Consider the following 18,710-nt stretch of genomic DNA (forward strand, 5'->3'; position numbering starts at 1 on the left):
TTTTAAATAAAAAACTAAGCATCTTTTATACACTATTCAAAAGCCTGGCCTGAAAGACTTGTGGCAACATCTTAAGAACTGGTAGTGCTGTACCGTAAAATTTTAACTTGTCTGGATTTGATTATGAATTGTTCTGGATTCTTGGGCTTGCACCACGCTCATTAAACTTGTCCTGTATGTGCATTTACATAAAGTAGGTGGCAATCTCCACTTTGCTAAGTGTCTGGGAATCGGTCATGCCTTTTCTGAAGATAAACTCCCACTGACTTCAAAGACAGCAGGCAAAATTTCTGGTTTTATTTCCCAATCTCTGAAAGGAAAAAAAGCCTCTTAGAGAAAAGGGAATTTAAACATCCAATGCAGAATATATTAAATTTGCCAGATGCAGCTGAGGTCTGAAATGTAAGAGTTAAAGAATAGGGTACATGAACCTTGAGAGAGACTTGGCAGTTTTCATCCCATTTGTTCTTTTTAAGATCTCATGAGAGCATCTAATGAAATCCTATGTCACGCCAAAACCAGTTCAAAGCAAGCGCATAGTGAATCAGCTTCTTCAATCGCTAAACCACAGAATATATAACCAAGAGATGCACAAGGATCTGAAGAAGTTCTGGTCACTCCGAGGTTGCCTCGGACCCCACTTATGCAAGACATCCACACTCAGAAGAAAACTTTAAAGTCAGTGGCATTTAAGCATGTGATAAAAGTTAAGCATGTGCTGGAACACAGGTGTTCGTAGCAAGCGTGACAGAGCCATTGGAAAGCTTGAGAAGCATTTTTCTCCCCTATGGAAGAACTCCCTGGACAGGAAAGCAAAACGGTGGGCTAGATTTGCCTCTCACTGTCACCAAGGCTAATCTCCACAACTGTCACAGGGAAAATTAATCCAGGTTTACAGAGATGTAGCAGACAAATCTAGCCCACTACAGCTCACTCTTGCTGTGTTTACAATAACAGACCAATAAATGGGTATTTGTGATCCGATGCCCCCTTTTTAATCTGTTTGCTAGAGTATCATAGGATTTGTTTGCTGGTTTGATGACTTAGTTATTTGCGCATTTACAGATTGCACATGATTAGACAGCATATTTGGGAATTTCTTTGCTGTTTTGATGTGGACAGGCAATTTTGACTTTTAAAGGAAAACCAGAGCGTCCTCAGTATTTTTTGTTGTAGGTGAGCATCTTCCATTCACGGTCTCCTTGCGTAGTTCTGAACTACTTAAAAGAAGTGCTAAAAACCATAAAAGACTGGATAATTTAGGAAAGGAGCTACAAATAGACATCATTCCTACTTCTTGCCTACAAAAGTCTGTGGATCTTTATGGCATCTTCCATTAATTTTCTTAAGTTTTGCATGAATGGCTGAAAATGGGCCACAAGCCATTCACCACGGGTCAACTCTTTCCCATGGTATTTCTCAGCTTTGATAGTTTGCTTGAGGGGAGCTGTGCATTCTACCAAGAACACAGCAAGGACTTCAGCCCATTCATAACAAAGCAAGTGCAGGGATAAAATACGTCATTTTCCACGGGGTTTTTGCATTCCAACTTCAGAAGCGGCAGAAGGAGCAAGTAAAACACAGGCAGAACCCAGGCAACTAAATCCAAAACCAGTATCTCCCTGACTGGTACTTTATATATAACCCTAGAGAGTTTCAAGTCTACAGGAGTCACGGGGATTTGCTGGAACATCTCAGTCAGGCAGGGTTGATTATCTCAATACTTAGCTCAAATGAGAGCCTGAGAAGAATCCGTAAGTTGGTATTCCTGTCATTCCCATACCTTCCTAGGATTTCCAAAATTGCTGAAACTTCCTTCCCAGCACAAAACACCCACGGCAGGGGCCTAAAAGTTCAGCACTTGCGAATGCCCAAGTGCTTCTCATCCAGTCAACAAAAACATAGGAACTTCATCCTTTCCTAATTTTTAAAGGCCATGAAGAGATGTTAACCGCCTTCTCCCGACCTAACTCTCATATAGGTCAGATGTGCATCAGCCCTGAACTAAAAGTCATGTAATCATGTTAGGACAGTGAAGAGCCTGAGCTAATAAACCCAGCCTTTCAAAGAGCTTATTGGTTTGGGCTTGGTGCCATGCTGAGGTTAACAAGGTAAAAATCTTTTTAACAAAGGAGACGTATATTTGACCATCCACAGTCAGGTCAATCATTTAAGATTTTAACATTCCCTCCAGAGGTATTTACCCAGTCAGTGCACATTGCTTATAGCTGATTCTGTACCTTCTGATGCTGCTTTAAATTATATCTCCCAAATGAAATTAGAGTAGAAGCAGCTTTCCTGTTGCCTTACTGTAGTTGATGATAGCACGTGGGGTCAGCAGATATTCTAAATTCACATGAGAGAAGCCTGTATCACCCAGTACACCCAGACAAAAAAAGGACAGGATCTCTAGCTCAAAATACGAATTTCCTTTCTTTCAGAGGTTAAATTAGAATACTCCTAGTACTTTCCCATATATTGAGAATATGTGTGTATGTATCTGTTTATCAGCATTGCGTTTTATACACCGCTTCATTCAAACCAATATACACTCCAGGTTTTACAGTGTATTTTGGCTCAAGCGTTATTGCTAGGACAGTGTTTACAGCAATATTCATTGTGTTCTGCATAGCCCTGCCCATCAATCAACCTTGTAATAAAGCAGAGAGGGAAATAGGTGGAAAAGCAGCAGAGCTGCTGAATTCAAGTTAATCACACAAAACCAGCATGGAGACAAGTACAAATGCAATCGGGTCAAAGTAGCCCTTTGCCTCTTGACTAAAGGAAAAAAAAAAAAAGAAAAAGAGAGACACACGTGCCACATTACAGTTTGCCTTAAAAAATAATTTAGACTTGCCAGTGTTAATTTTTTCCTCCTCATTTTCTCTGGGTTAGTGTTTCAAGATGACTGCTGCTCCATATAGATTTATAATACGTATGTGTTTACTGACACATTTCTAAGCCAACAGGAAAGGCAGAGCAGAATTCCAAATCTATCACTAAATCTACATGTTGGCACCTACAAAGAGCTGCAGGACTTCAACGTTTCTGGATAAGACTGAAAGGATAAACCGCAAGAACAAACACAAACAAGTAATTTTCCTCCTTAAAATTCACACACAAAAAGAAAGACGGGGGGGGCGGGGGGGGGGGGGGCAAGATGGTTTGTAAAGTGGTTGATTTCCAGGTGTGTGGCAAATTACCAGTGACAAATTAGGAATAACTTTAAAAACAGCATAATCTCTGATTCTTTCTGGATTACCTATGGGTCTGCTGAAAAACAGCGTGGTTCAAAAGACAGCACTGGTTTGGCTCCGAAGCAGCATGTGTTATTCCCAATTCAGCTGCTGAATTGTGATGCGACTTCCAGCCTTTGCCCAACGTGGATATCCAGACTCTGCTTCACAGACTTTATTGTCTCCCTCACTGTGAAGAAGTGCCTCACAGTATCAGGGTGTACCACACTGGAGTCCTAATCTTACAATTAGCACCTCTAGATGCTAGTGCAAAACAAATGGTGACGATGATATTGATGAATTATGACTTGTTTTTTCATTCTGCTTTAGTCTAGATCATAAGGAATTAACACAAAAAATGAAACTAGGATAAGATCTGTGTACCCAGAGGCCGCATAAAATTCCCACAGAAGTCTGTAGGACTTGAAGGCAAATTGAATGAGGCTCTGAAACTAATTCAGTGTAGGTAGCTACGCGTTGCCATGCTGGATCACAGAAACACCTGGTGCGACAGGCACCCACAGTAAATCCGTTAGACTATGAATGCAAGTCAATCAACAGAGCAGGGAGGGGAGAGGAGTGCTCAATGTGAAAAAGAAACCAAGGAGAGATGTTCTTAGCACATTAAGAGCTATAATGAAATACTGCATCTTGAGTTTGTCACTGTTTGAAGGAAGCTAGGAAACGAGCAAGAATTCATTATGAAGCTGCTCAAGACCAAAACATGAATCATTGGGTTCTAAAAAAACCCAGTTGTCTAGAGAACGGCGTAGATGAAAATGAATGGAATCTCTCTAAATTACTCTCTCTATAAACTCTTTCACATTCATTCTTTCTGCCATTGATTAGTATCTTTCTGGGATATGGGTTTTTAAATAATTCCACACCATACTCCCAGCTTCTGCAATCAAAACAGAAATGGCTCTTGATTCTGCATTTTTAGTCTTCATTTACAGGGAAAAATGTCTTCTGCAGTAAGAAACTTGAACACCTACTGTTCTTATCCATTTACTGAATATTCCCAAAAATGCATGCTGAAGGTTCAGTAATCAAATGAGATTAAGATTCTCCCATAGCTTTACAAATTAGGGGTCTTTTGTACACTTGCTGCATAAAGCAGGATTAAATCACCTCTGGAAAGCCCTCAAGATCGTTAAAGTGCTATGAAGCTGGGATCCCTCTGATGCCAGCATCCCTGACAGTAAAGCAGAAAACCCCAAATCCTAAATAATAAATTGAGGAGACTTCTCTGCACACTCAGGTAGGAACACATGGAAGGGAAACATGGCAGGCAAAACGCAGCTCTGGCTGTACTGTTCCTGCTCTGCCCTGCTTCCTGAGAAAAGAAGGCTTGTGTGATGACACCTCATGTTTGTGTACGCCTGTCCACTGCACCAACTCCTTTCCAGTGATTTCTGAAGCATCAACCAGTTATAATTTCACTTGACAAGAGCTCCATTGAGGGAGAAGCAGCACTGAGAGCTGAACTGCTATGAGTCATGGGAGAAACCCCCCAAAGCAAGACACTTGCTCTGTTCCAAGAACCAGAAAAACGTGATGTCTTCTACTAGTTCGCTATTTGAGTTAATTCCCTATTAGATGTGTACCTTACAAGACCAAAGAAATCCAACCATGAGATACAACTCTGTTGAAAAGCTGGTTCCCTCGTCTCACAGCACGTGGAGCGATGTACAAAAACACTAAGGGAACCCATGGGAATACTACAGTGGGGCTCCAGTAAGAAGCAACATCGTTTTCCACACGAGTGCTAACAGGCAGAGATTCTTGCTGCTAAGGACAGTCCTCAGCAATTCAAATTGAAGGATTGGCCCTTATAGGTGCCTTCAAGTAGAAGTCCATCCACCCTTTGCCTTTTTAGCCAGAGCCCCCTAACCCATGCCCAGGAGGCATTACTCAGCCTGCTCATGCCCACGGCAGTTCCCCAGGGCTCCCAGCCTGGGTCTCTCTGGCTGCAAGGAACCCCCCAAAGGCAGTCCACAACAGTCACACAAACCTAAACCTTGCCAGAAAGTCTGCTGGCTCTGAAAAACGCAACATATATAGACGCACATAGAGCAAACAGCAATGCCAAAGCATCCAGCACTCCAACAGCAAATAGAAACAGGGCAAATCATCAAGAAAATGGGTGTTCCCAAGGGCTCCCAGTGTCCGAGAGATCTCAGGCACCTTGCTGCAGACATACTCAGCACCTGTGACACCTACGGCATCCAGTGCAGCCCCATTCTGCTGCTTTAGGCACAGCCAGCTGAGAGGGTCCCTATGGCTGTCGTTTTGCAAAAAACGATGCTGCGTTGGTTAGCAGCTTGTTAACCAAGAATGCTTGAAGAAGTGTAAGAAAGGCAGATTTTCATAAAAACAGAAAACACACAATATTGCCTAAGACCTCAGGCTTCTCAGAGAAAAACATCCCACTCATGATTGTTGGAGTGGATTTTACAAGACTTACTGTGATGACATCCAAAATTTATTACAGCTTTTACAACGAGATCACGTCTAGTAAAGAGTGATGTAGTGACAACATTCACTTGGCTGGATTTAGCTTCTTAGGGCACATAAATATACTTTTGTACTTTAAGAACAGCCATAGCTGCCTACTAAATCTTGAATAATACAAGGCAGCTTTGTAGACCTTTAAACACATGCACCAACTTGGTTCTGTCTCCTTCACAAATCTGCTTTCTTACTATCTGCCCAGCCAGTCCCCAAGGCCCTGTTCTGCTCGTCTTTTGTCAACCTTGGCTTTTAAAATGAAACTGTTTGGAAATTATGCTTATAAGTTCTTAGGCTTTTTGAGGATGGAATTCATTACTTTTAGAAAGTGGCCAAGTTTGTTTCCCCACCTCCCCCGTTGTAAAACAAACCGGAAATCTTATCTGTTTTCCTTGCTACACACGTGATGAATTTTGCAAGACTTCATTTGAAAACTGATTTATTGACCACATGCGTGAAAACCCTATCATAAATATGAATTAAATTGTAGATTTCTGTTAAGCACTGAATAAGGAACTTCTTTGGGTAACAGTTTAAAGAGACAATTTAAAAGGACATTAGAGTAAAATAGGAATAGCTGGACAAAACTTTTGAAATTGCATAGTAATATTTTAAGTTGTGTGTTTTTGGGAGCCAGATTTGAAGCATGTTAAAGTGTCCTGATTTCCAGAAAGCAGCCTGAGTCCAACATCAGAAAATTAAGTCCCTTGCAAGTGCCTCATGCCCATGTTGTTGATCGCTTCATAGGTAAACACAATACTTTACCTACATTTTGTGCCCTTCAATATACTGTTTACCAAAACTACACAAGGACTAGGTGGTATTTTTCCAATTAACTGGACTGTATTTGAAAAATCTGAGTCCAGCCAGGACCAGCCATAAAACTGGGTAAGACCCCAGACCTGCTGTCTGTGTCTTATGCAAAAGCTGGCTCAGTTCCTGGTGGCTGCCCCAGCTGGAGGTGCCCAGCAGCATCCCAACCTGATGCTGACCTTGCCCTTCCCCCGCCATGACGGTCTCAGTGGTTACTGGGGGGGGTTTGTGCAGAAACGAGGGTAACTCTTATAGACAACCTTTTATAGCCACCCAAACTAGCCCTGGCCCTCCCAGCCCCCAGAGAAGCCTGACCCACCATGCAAGTATCTTTCAAAAGTCACGTTCCCAGCCCCAAGGCAGGGCACTACCCAGGCCCAACATTTATACTTCCAGCAAGGATTGGTCACAAACCCTAGCACCAGTGTTAAACTATCATAAATGACTGGACCTTAGAAACAAAAAAACCCCACAACCAACTGCCAGCTTAAATGCAAGTTTGCCTACAGTATCCTCTGTATGCAGCAATGGGTTTGGACTATTTACACATTCATTTTTGCTGCTGCTGTTCTTATAAAAACACGTTGTTCTTTCCCTGTGACATTTCTTCATATCTTTGAAAGAATGCTCTCTGTTACCACAAAATATTTGGCTTCAATCCTCCAGTGAGAAGGAGCCAAGGGTCTGGCTCATGTTTTAAAAACAAAAGAAACATTACTCTAAACATAAAACAAATGAGTGCAACTGCAACAGTAGATGGAGATAGAGCTCCTAGCACAACCTATGAATAATTCCAAGTCCTATTAGAAGTAACACAGCTTTCTGAATTTCCCTAGAAAACAGCATGTCATTATAAGGTTCCAGCTTGACTAAAATGCAAAATGTCACTTTTTACATAGAGAAAAAGCTAAAGGAAAGATAATACGTAGTGTAACAGCCAAACTGCAAAGCATATCCACTTACAATCTGAAATTGTGAAAGACAATATGTGTACGGATAAGCAGAGAGATATTAAAAAGATGGCTCTTACCTCCGTCCCCAGATCCTGAGCCGGCATCTGAGAAAAGAACAGAAAGAAATTCATATTCATGTGCTACAGTACGTCGTGTAAGCACGCAGAGCAAGGCTGTGCAGTTGAGTGTATTACAGCGTACCTTACGTTTGATGCCATCCCTGGGTAAATTATAGAGATCTAATCAGAACGTAGTTCACTCAAGCCATCTCTCTCATGTCTCAACTCTTTTTCTTTAAAGTCTCTATATCAGACTAAAATAACGTAAGCCCTGGAGTGCTCTAATGTCCTCGTAAGCCTCTGCCTCATTTTGTTGTTCTGAGACCGATAAAGCTTTGCTCCCAATAGTTGTGCAAAGTTACTTCACTTGGCCACTACTAAACCCTCACTGCCAACGAGAATTTTTAAAACCCATTTGTGTTTGAGGCCAGATCAATTGTAAATTTATGTCATTATCTTTACAGAACGGTGAAATCTCATCAGATCATAAGTAGTTGGAATAAACTATTGAAATTATTATCATTATTCTTCAAAGTCTTTAGATATAAAATGCCATTTTTCTCGAGGTTGTTGCTGAGCTTCAAATTTGAGTGCTTTATCCTTATTTTTCCTCTGCTTGATGTTTTGTTGGCTGGAATGATGAGAGTCACAAATTTAGAAAGTGCAACATCACGAAATTGCCAAGCCTGGAGCTTCATTACGAAACTTTCTGAGCAAGGCAAAGCACAGAAACACACACGCGTGTAGGGTTACCAAAAAAAATCCATAAGAGGAGTTTCTTCTGTAGGGAAGGGAGGGAAATTGTCATCCCATCCTCTTCCTTAGTGGAGGGGTTATCCATCTATCAGCATCAAGATTAACAGAAAGAGTTTGGAAAGGCTGCTTTGGGATCCAATTACCCCATGAACTAATAGATCTGGATCTGAACTGGCTTGTACATGCCATCGTTGCTCAAAGATAAAAAAAGGAACACTTATTTAAATAAACCTGTCACAAGAATGGCTTAAAACGGCAGATTTACACAGCAAGACTGCATGGTACAAATGCAAAAGAGGGCTAGAAAAGATAACAGAAAGTGATGGTGTTTTCCCAGTGACCATCTCCTGCATTTCCTGATCTGATCTTCTGTCCTGATGCTCTTTCCTAAACGAGCTACCGAGGAAAGAGGAAAGATGTCTTCATTACAGTGCCCTGAAGGCTCTGGGAAGCACTGCTCTTCCAGCTGTGCCAGGTTTCCCCAGAACACAGAAAGAAACCAACTCCTGCTATCACCTGCCTCCAGCTACAACCAACTGCATCCTCTGGGTCTTTGGAGGAAAAGGACCTCGTGTCTCTCCTTCTGCCCCTACCCTTTGATGCCCACACCTCTGCCAGTCATGGCCAGGAGGGCTGGTTGCTCCCAGACCTCCTAGCAGCCCAGGCCTCTGCTGGGGGTCCTGCACACCCTCTCTCTGCCCAATCTTGTGGGGAAAACCTGAGGTACATGGCTGCTTCCTTCTCCGCTGAGCCTCCTCCTTGGAAGAGGGAAAAAGAGGCCAATGATCAAGACTTCAGGAAAGCCTTTTTTTTTTTCCTTCTCTGTTTCTGAAATCCACAATGTGTTTCAGAGAGAATGCTTCCAACACAGTCATTGCCAACAGGCAAGCAAGTTTAAAAGATGTAGAAAAGCACTAAAACTATCCCTTTAATCAAAAAGTCTGAACCAAAAAAGACCAGTTTCTGTGCTGAGAGAATTTACTAAGTTGAAGAAATCCTATGCCCCAACAGGCTTTGTCAGCCTGGGCTCCATTTAATAGCAATTTATAGAACAAAAAAAATGCAGCATATGTTTTTATCCCTCTTGAAAATTGCAAGGTAACAGCTTCAGATAAGAACAACACTTTCAGGGAAAGAAGTTTATTTTCTCTCAGGTGTACAACACACAAAATTACGGCACTGCAAGAAGTTTGTCTAATGCACTTTTTATTGACTCCTCCATCCTCAGCCGAGAAAAAATTCTGCTTTAAGTTTAAAGAACTCTCTCAAGAACAAAGACTTACTCCTCCTGCTCTTTTCAAGCTAACTTCACTGCCCACCTCTAACAGGCACTGAGCACAAAAAAAAACCATCAAGAACTCCTGCACATAAGCAACTCAGCTCTCCTGACTGATTTTGCTCATTCACCTTTCTTGCTGTTTCATAAAGGCAGAGATACAAATAGCTCACGATGCTCAGAGTTAAGCAAAGATGTTTCCAACGCCAGTCAGTTTTCACATACGCTCTTCAATGAATTCTTCCAACGAGTGCAGAAGAAAAACCCACCCTGTTGCACAGGCTTGTTCGTTAAGTGTATTTTGGGCCAAATCTTCAGCTGGTATAAACTGGCAGGGCTCATTACAACCAGTGGTCTGTTGAATCATACCAGCTGGGAATCTGGCCCTACAAGCATAAGGAAAAAAACCTAAGAAACTGGATTGCAGGCAATAATGCTCCAGTTCATAATCTGAAGAGCTAGAGAGGTTTGTGGTAATCCAGATGCCCATTTATCAGACATCTGCTCGTTTAATCTGCTTCCAGTTACTTGTGGTAACAGCTCAGAAGGGTACACAGCGCACAGGATGATCAGGAGCACAAGATACAGATTAAAGAAAAAGAAATCAACTTCCATGCTGCACTCTTCAACATAGTGTCAAGGGTATACTGCATCATAGACTGTGAGTCTATACAAAAATTAGTTACTTAAAAGGGAAGGATGGCAGCGACTTCTCATGCCTAAGACTACAAAGAACTAACCCGTAATGAATTCAAAGCAGGGATTCAAATGGCTTCTGCCATCCACAGGTTATTTTATTTAGGGGCACGGCAAGGTCCGCAGGCAGCCCGGAGCGTGTTATACGTACCAGTCGCACACGATCCTTCGGACACGAGGAGTATTTCGCTCTGCTGCTTGCAGGCAGCCTGTTTCAAGTAGCATTCGTTCTGGTAGGTGTCACCATTGGAGCCGCACACGGGCACGTAGTCATTGTTACACTGATGGGAACAGACAGAGAGCAGCAGCGTTAGTCACAAGCTGGGTGGCACAGCATCCGTTTGGGTCACCCCCTCCTGCCCCCTTCCAGTATTGAAACCCTGGGAAAAAAAAACAGAGAGGGAGGCACTGAGCCTCCTCTTCACGTTTACAGCTACTGGGGAGAGGGACGGGAGATTTTTAAAAAGATAAAAGGCAGAGGAGCATGAACCAGGCTTGAACAGGTTAGGGAAAAGGTAATCTGAACGGGCAAAGTGTGTAATAGGTGGCCCCAGAGAGACCTCTTCCTGTGAGAACGAGGTGGGGACATTCTTGGGGAAGGAACATGGACAAGGCAAAAGGCTCCTCACATCTGCAACAGCGGCTCCCGTGTTTCCGTTGGATGGCTACGGACAAGTTGTAAGGAACGGGCTCGCTCTCCCTCTCCTCCTGCACATACACACCCCCTCGCTGCTCCAGAGACAGCCGTTTGTACGCACAGTGCCCGCCCGTGCGCGTCTAACTCTCTGTTTAAGTACTGAGCTGTTGTGAGGATTGATTGGACAGAGAGGGAAATTAATTCTGAGACACCTATGATCAAAACCCATCCTTCTTTCTGCAGAGACGTTTCTGTTCCCGGCGAGCTGTGGCCGGGATGCTCTGTGAAGGTCCGAGCTCTCCCCACAGCGGCCGGCGAGCCGGGGCGGCAGCACCGCCGCCAGCTTGGCCAGCGCGCCGAAGTCACGCGTGCCACGCGCCCCTCCTTCCGCTCAAACTCCTGCTCAGCTTCCGCGAGCTACCTGCTTTGTTCCCTCTACCACTGAAAGACAGCTTTGCCCTCTCTTGTTCATTTTAATAAAAATAATTCCATTTTATATTGAAAATTGGGCAACCTACCGGGTGCAGTTATCACAAGATAATCACACTCTGAGGCTTAGAAATTCTTGGATGTACCCTGTACGTGGTAATTATACCAGGGATATGATTATCTCATGATTACCGTACTCCTGGTATGCCTCATTGTTTAATTATAACAAATGGAATGATCACAATTATTATTTACAAACGCTCACCTCTCCTTAAATCCAAGTAAAAACTAAAAAGAAATCATACTTCCTGTTTAGCTGTATTACGCCCCAAAGTGTCTGAGGTGTGTTTGTCAGGCACAATGTAAAACTCAGAACTGAAATTCCAGGGGTATAAACATGGAATATGTTTCAAAGTGAATGACTACAGAAGTGATTAACACAAACAATTGCATAGATTGCATTAATTGCAGGCCTCCACACAGAGCAGCTGCCAAGAAATTATTCATAGTCGGTCAGAGTGACATTTTGATTGGGCCAAATCAAATGACATTTTCCTTATGCATTGTATTTTCTTCAATCTTCCCAAGCTGCTGCCCACCCCCAGCGCTCTCCTCCCTTGGAACAAGAAAGAAAACCAGCAGCCACAACAGAAGTAATCGTCTCCTTCTACTCCTAACGAAGGGATCCTCCACGCAGAGATTTTAAACAGTCGATTATAAAGCCTTTCTACGCTATTTTCACCATTATGCTCCAAATCTGAGCAACATTTCAAGCAGAAAATGCCAACTTGATCCAGAAGCTCAACAGCAACTGCTGGAGGCTGATCTGGAACACTTAACCGGGACAATTAACACAATCATGCAAATCTTTTAAAGCACGAAGGCTCAAATCATTCTTGCTTTAGACACACTATCTGCTTGTCACCCCTTGGAATTCTTGCCAGAGCAATCTGTGCCGGATTTGGCCCAAAGTACCTCAACAGGCTCTGTTACATGCAGAAACAATGCTGGATTCTGTTCCCAAGAAACAGCAGCAAACTCTGTGCTGGTTTCGCCCAGAGCAAGAGACGATCTTTTACACCGACTCAGCTGCAAAACTGAAAGGCCAGACAGCCCTACATTAACAGCATCCAGAGGGAAATCCTGATCCACAGAAACGAGTGACAGAGCTGCTATGAGCTAGGCTGGAACTTCCTCCAACGCTTGGCAATTTTAGACCGCGTTTGAGAGACACCAGGGCTCCATGAAGGATTCACTCTCTCGGCAGAAGTTTCCCCATCTCTCCTGTGGCTCCTGCCACACTCAAGCGTGGCTTCGGCTGGCGGGGGGGTAGAGGGTACTCCATGACGATCACAGGTGATGCAGCCCTTTCTTTCCCAAATTGTGCTGGTCCCAGATGAATTTCTTCATCTGCTGTCCATTCTTCCCGTTACTGCCTTCGGACAACTGGTATTTGGATGGAAAAGGCAGGAACCTAGGAGCTGCTGCCACGCCACAGGGAACAAAAGAAGTGAGAGCTTCCAGATGGATTCTGCTTTCGTTTTAAGCTGGGATGGCTGTGAAAGCCACTAGGAAACCATAGTGGAAGTCACCCAGGAAAGAAAACAAGATCACAGATGAAAAGGTTGTGACATTAAGTCACTCAGTTACTCATGACCCACTAGACCTAGGCTCTTGTACTTGACCATGCTGAATCCAGTACTCGCTCTTCACTGTCATAACACACTTCTTGCTAGTACTGGACGTTGACTGTCATAGTTTCCTTAGATCAGTGACACATTTTTGGTGTTGGTTTGGGGCTCAATAGACCAAGCCCTAGGTGCGAGAATGATTCTCCATCCCTAAAGTAAGGCCTGATCAAGCACTCAGGGACATCCGTGTCAAAACTCCCACTAAACCCAGCAGCATAATGCCATACTGCCCAATTCGGATGTACGCAGGTTTTTAAAATACAGTCGTAGAGAAAGGAAACGGATGTATCCAGTTCAGCCAAGCATCAGCCAAAGGCTTCTTTCCTCAGCACTAGCAGCCTCGAGTGCCCACTGTCACAGCCAGAGACTGTGGATGTCTTTGGTCATGTGGATGACCCAGCTTTGCGAGCACTGGGGTAAGTGCTGCGCATCGCAAGCATAAGGTTTGTTTTCTAAAGAAAATGATAACTTGTGTAACTCCTCCTCCTGGTAACACTGTTAAAAGTTAGGCCTCTTCCTACTCTCACGAAGTAACAAATCCCAAAATGCCACCTACATTTTGAATCAAGTGGCATCAAAATATATTCTGGAAATACAATATAAAGGTTCAAGTTGGCCAGGTGATGTTCCAGCTCCATGAACACTGAAGCATGTGAGAGATTCGACACGCATGAAAACAGGACTCTTTCCTCACATTAAAACCCGTGAATGTCCACAGTCTTGGTGACTAAAGTGAAAAGACATGCAGCATTGACGGTAATACCCATTGACGGTATATTTTTTGATACGTTCATGAAATTTGAGAGGGAGGAGAACCTAGGCTGCCAGACCTATGGCTTCTGGCAGGCTGGGGTACAGACCCCAGTGAGCTGCGTCTCCAACCACATGCCCCCTGGCACAGCTCTGCACCTTCTGGTGGAACCGTTGAGTTTGCTCCGTGCAGGGAGGGAAAGGGTGGTGGCTTCCCCCATGCTCAGCCCCAGCGCTGGAGCCAGCACTGGCCCAGGGCCCTCCCACCCAGCTGGCACCAAGGTCCAGGCCTGCCCCAAGAAGGAGATGGGTCTCTGTTTACTGGTCAGAGTGGGACATGCTGTTCTCCGATGCGATGTATGGCTATTGTTGTAAGGAGTCAGTGAACAGGCTATCATCTTGCAGTAGAGTACAACAAGACATCCAACCAATATGAATCCCTTTCTTAGTACGTGCCTGCCTGCTCTCCAGGGATGGAAGCCTAACCCAGGTGTTCCAGAGCAGTCTGATCGTGTTCACCCTTTCAAATAACAACAAATTAATTTTTATTAACTCCACTCAGACAGACATGATGCATCTGTGATTCTGGTTTGAAAAAAACCCCTGACCATGATTGCAGCAGCACTGCTCCCCACTTCTGCTTCCTCAACCCCTTGAGACACAAGCTGGCCAGCCCAGGACCTTCCAACAGTACGGAAGCAAAATTAGCTTTCCGTCCTTGTCTATTCTTTCAAGCTGCAGTTAAAGCTCCTGGCAAATTCTGGAGAAAACATAAAAAGTAATTATAGTGATGAGAAGTCTACTATTGATTTGCTCACTATCACCCCAGAGAGCTGTCACTGAAACGGGGGACCTGAATTCTGATGGAGGACCCCCTTACTCGTGACATAAATTACCTGGCCAGCTCTGCCTTACTTGGCCAGCCTCAGATGCCACACTAGAAATTAATTTTCTACTCTGGTGGCACATCTTTTTGGCTTGTCACAGCATCTACCGATGTTACAAGAGAAGCTAACATCCCCCCAGCTCTGCCTGTATCAAAGCAGACGTGTTTGACTACAGAAGCCCCCGGCACCACACCGTCCTTCACAGCGCCAGCACAGGATCAGCCACAGGTAATTTGCCCTCCAAGGTCACAGTCAGCCCTGCGGCTCCACGGAGGGCTCAAATCAAGACAGAGAGCTCTGAGCATTTGCAGGGCCTGATCCAAAGACCACTGAAACCAAAGATTACTGCTGATTTCAACCCATTTACTAGTGATCAGGCCCACAACCGCCCAACTCATTCTTTTGATCTCATTCACATATTCATATACCAAATATTTGATTTCCTTAAATCTGTTTCCACTGCCCCCTACAGAACTGCTCAACTCAGCATATATATATATATATATATATATATATATATATATATCACCTCTCAAAGAGGAGACAACACAACCCAAAGAGGTTTAATTACCTTCATTTACTCTGAATAACCAGGAACCGGCATCCTGCCTTGGGAAAACAGTGCTCCCAATGGCTCCTTCCCTGATGGTAGCAACATCTGGATTTGCTCCTTCTAGGCTATGAGTCCACTGCTTTCTGCCAAATGGCAACACCGAACTGGGACCAAAGACAAGACCCAAGCACTCTCTGCGGCTGCTTTAAGTTCGCCGTACTTGTGGCACAACATCTGCACCAGCTTACCACCAGGCCATGGGAAAAGTCACAGACGTTTCACTGCATTACAGATTTTTCTTAGAAAGAGAAAGCAGACAAACCCTTAAATCACTGCATGTGCTGAGCCAAGGCAAAGGCTCAAAACAGCACTCTCACATTGAATTTTTGATTGCATGCAAGCTAGAAATGGAATTTAAAAAAACCCATGGTCAATATGAATTCTTTCCCAACGTGGGAAACACAAGCACTTCAGCAAACAACTGTCTTGTTCTTATTACAGAAAATTCCTTCTTTGTTTTAAATGAAGGAATTCATCACTTGGGTTTTTTTCTCTGAAGACACATTTGGCCCTAGAAATACAAACGATACTTGTCATGCTTCAAAGCAAATAGTCTATCAAAGCTCAATAATGAATTAATCATTACAGATGTGCGCGATCTTGAACCGCGCACTCTTTGGCCTGCTCTACTGTAAACACTCAAATCAGCGTTACAAGTTCCACAACTTCGCAGATCGACATTAAAATGCAAGAAACCACCAGGGCAGAAACGTACATAGAACATGTGCTGGTACACGCTTAAAACTCCTTTAATTTGTTCAGTTTTTATTCAGGTCATTATGTAAAGCACAGCTGTTTTGTGAGTTGGCTAAAACATATTAAATGGAATCCTTCATAATGAAATAATCTGACTTTGAGAATGCCTGAGGTTTAGATGTAGCTGCAAGAGACAGAGAGAAGGAAAAAACCCTACTACTCAGTAACAGCCCCCCTTAAAACTGTACAAAACCTAGAGGAAGTTCATAGTTTTGGAACAGAAGGATTGCTCTTTAATCTGATCAGCTGGGCAGATAAACAGGCAGAAGCATTGTCACTATGCAGCCCTTCCTGAAAATACTGCATAAGCACATTACAGATCCATTTCTTTAACTAGATCAGAACTTCGAACACAATAAGCCATGATCTGTATCAGAAATGAATTTAGAAAGGACTCTAAATCCTTGTTAAAAGGGCAGAGACACAGAATCAGAAACGCACAACCCGAAACTGCAGACCTGAAGAGACATTTAAAGCCACAGCATCTGCATTTTCCCAGGGAAACTTATGTCTTCTTGACACCAGTTGGTTCTCCTGCCAGCTTTTACACATGCTGCCAGGTTTTCCCTCTAACTTCTCTGCACGTAGGGAAATAAATTGCCAAGTGATAGGTTATAAAGGGAGATCCTTGATTTGTATTCTCATTAGTGAATTAGAGAACGAAATATCAATCTTCTTACCTTGAACTGACAGACACAAGTCACACTGTCTCCAATCCTTAAACACTCCCCATCAAATTTACAGGTATTGGTGTCGCAGAGAAAGAGATCATTTTCTCTGTCATCGTAACCTTAAATGTAAAAAGGAAAAAAAAAAATTTAGAAAACGTCAGCTTTGGTCTAGCAAGACGAACAATACGGGATGATTGCGTTTTAATGCACACAGCACAATAACCTTGTTGATGAAACGATACAGTCCAGATTTTCTTTTGTCCTTCCCTGTCCTCAGTTTTTCACTTTTTCTCTTGTTTCTCCCTCGATCTTTCTCTGAGTCCTTATTCCCCACAACCTCACGCACTTTTTTCCTATTTCTCAGACCCTGTTTCCTCAAAAGTCACCCAATAATTATGGTATTTCATGGCTTGGGGTTGCAAATGTCATCGACTTATCCCCATCTGATCCAAATCTGTTGGACAAAAGTCCAAATTGGAATTTCTCCAGCCCATGATGCAACAAAGCCCCCAATAATAAAGACAAACAGGCTGTGTGTTTTCCGTGATGGTCTGTCTGCTCCCAATGAAGATTGATCACCTCTAAGTTAACAGGAGAGGTGCCAGGTTCCCCACAAGCCGCTGAGTGAACCTAGCTCTTTGCCTTCATTTTCTCCAGGAAAAACCAACAGATCGGACTGAAGATTCAGTGCACGGATACAAGCATGAATTTCAGATTTCGCTAGCCGACTTCCCACTCCGACAGCGTGCAGCAAGGTACGAAACAAAACAGCTATATCAGACTCCAGAACCATTAAGATCTAAATCTATCGATCTTTTTAAAAGACATCCCATGGCTCTTAACCACATGGCTACATGTCTCAAAAGAAGAGCTCGCAGTGGAAATGCCCCAACCTAACGCATTCCGTGCAACGCACACATTACCCCAAAAAAACGCTCTTTCCCTTGGAAGGCTATCACAGCCTAAATTCAGCATTACTTCACGTATCGGAGAAGGGCCGGCTGCTGACCTACATAACAAAACTCGTTATAAAGGTCAGCCCGACTTTAAGGAACGGGCACCGGGTTCCCGGTGTCGCGGGTCCATCCCCCGGCTTGCTCCCAATTCGGCGCGCACGGAAACCGCCGCCCGCAGGATGCGCACACACGGCCCGTGTGTCTCCCCGCTCCCCCTCTCCTCTCCCGCAGCCACACGCCGAGTTTCTCCGCTTCGGCGCGGAGTTGCCCTCCGGCGCGGCCGGGGAGCTCTGCCGCGGGGAGCCGCCCGCCGCCGCGGCGCTGCGCACCGGCGGAGGGCGCGGCCGCCGCGCCCGGCCCCGCGGAGCGGGGAGCAGCGGGGCGCCCGGGGGCTGCGGGCGCGTCGGGAACGGCGGCGATCCCCGACGCCCGGGACTTTTTGCCTTCCCTATTGCCGTGTATTCACCCAGACGCGACATCGCCCTCTGAAGTTGCGTCCCCCGAGCTCGCCCGCGCAACTTTGAGCGCCCGGCGGGTCTGAGCGCGGGGTGCTCCGGTGCTTACCGGAGCAGTTCCAGCCGGTGGGCGTCTGGCAATCGCTTAAGGAGGTAGGGAAGGCCGCCAGCTTGTCGGGGCGGGCGAGGACGAGCAGCACGGCGGGCAGCAGCAGCCAGCAGCAGCAGTCGCAGAGCGTCCAGCCGCCGCCGCCGCCGCACTGCCGGGGCGGGGAGGGCTCCCAGGGCACCATGACTTCCTAACTCAACTCTCCGGCGGCGGCGGCGTGCCCCCCGGGCGGCGCGGCGGGCGGCAGGGACGGGCGGCGGGGCCGCTGGGCATCCCGGGGCCCCGGCCGGCGGCGGCAGCGGGTCAGCGAGCGGCGGCCGAACGCGGGCGCGACGCTGGGGCGAGCGGCGGAGCCCGGCGGGGCGGCGCGGGGGTGCGGGCGGCGGCGGGGCGGGGAGCGGCTGCCATAGGGGCCGGGCGGCGGGGAGCGGGGGGAGGGCGCGGAGGGGCCGCCGC

General features: G+C 45.2%; 1 protein-coding gene across 1 annotated transcript in view; it reads right to left on the reverse strand.

The window, feature by feature from the left end:
* TMEFF2 (transmembrane protein with EGF like and two follistatin like domains 2) overlaps positions 1-18,438 on the reverse strand; it is a 134,132-nt gene extending 115,694 nt beyond the window's left edge. Inside the window, exons 1-4 of the mRNA XM_086615754.1 lie at positions 18,255-18,438; positions 16,744-16,853; positions 10,452-10,581; positions 7,591-7,617 (exon numbers count right to left, since the gene is read on the reverse strand). Of these exons, the coding sequence (XP_086471880.1) occupies positions 7,591-7,617; positions 10,452-10,581; positions 16,744-16,853; positions 18,255-18,438 (451 nt within the window). The remainder of the gene's footprint in view (positions 1-7,590; positions 7,618-10,451; positions 10,582-16,743; positions 16,854-18,254) is intronic.
* Between the last annotated feature and the right edge of the window lie 272 nt (positions 18,439-18,710).

This window comes from Tauraco erythrolophus, chromosome 8, assembly GCF_009769465.1.
Source record: "Tauraco erythrolophus isolate bTauEry1 chromosome 8, bTauEry1.pri, whole genome shotgun sequence".
Classification (NCBI taxonomy): domain Eukaryota; kingdom Metazoa; phylum Chordata; class Aves; order Musophagiformes; family Musophagidae; genus Tauraco; species Tauraco erythrolophus.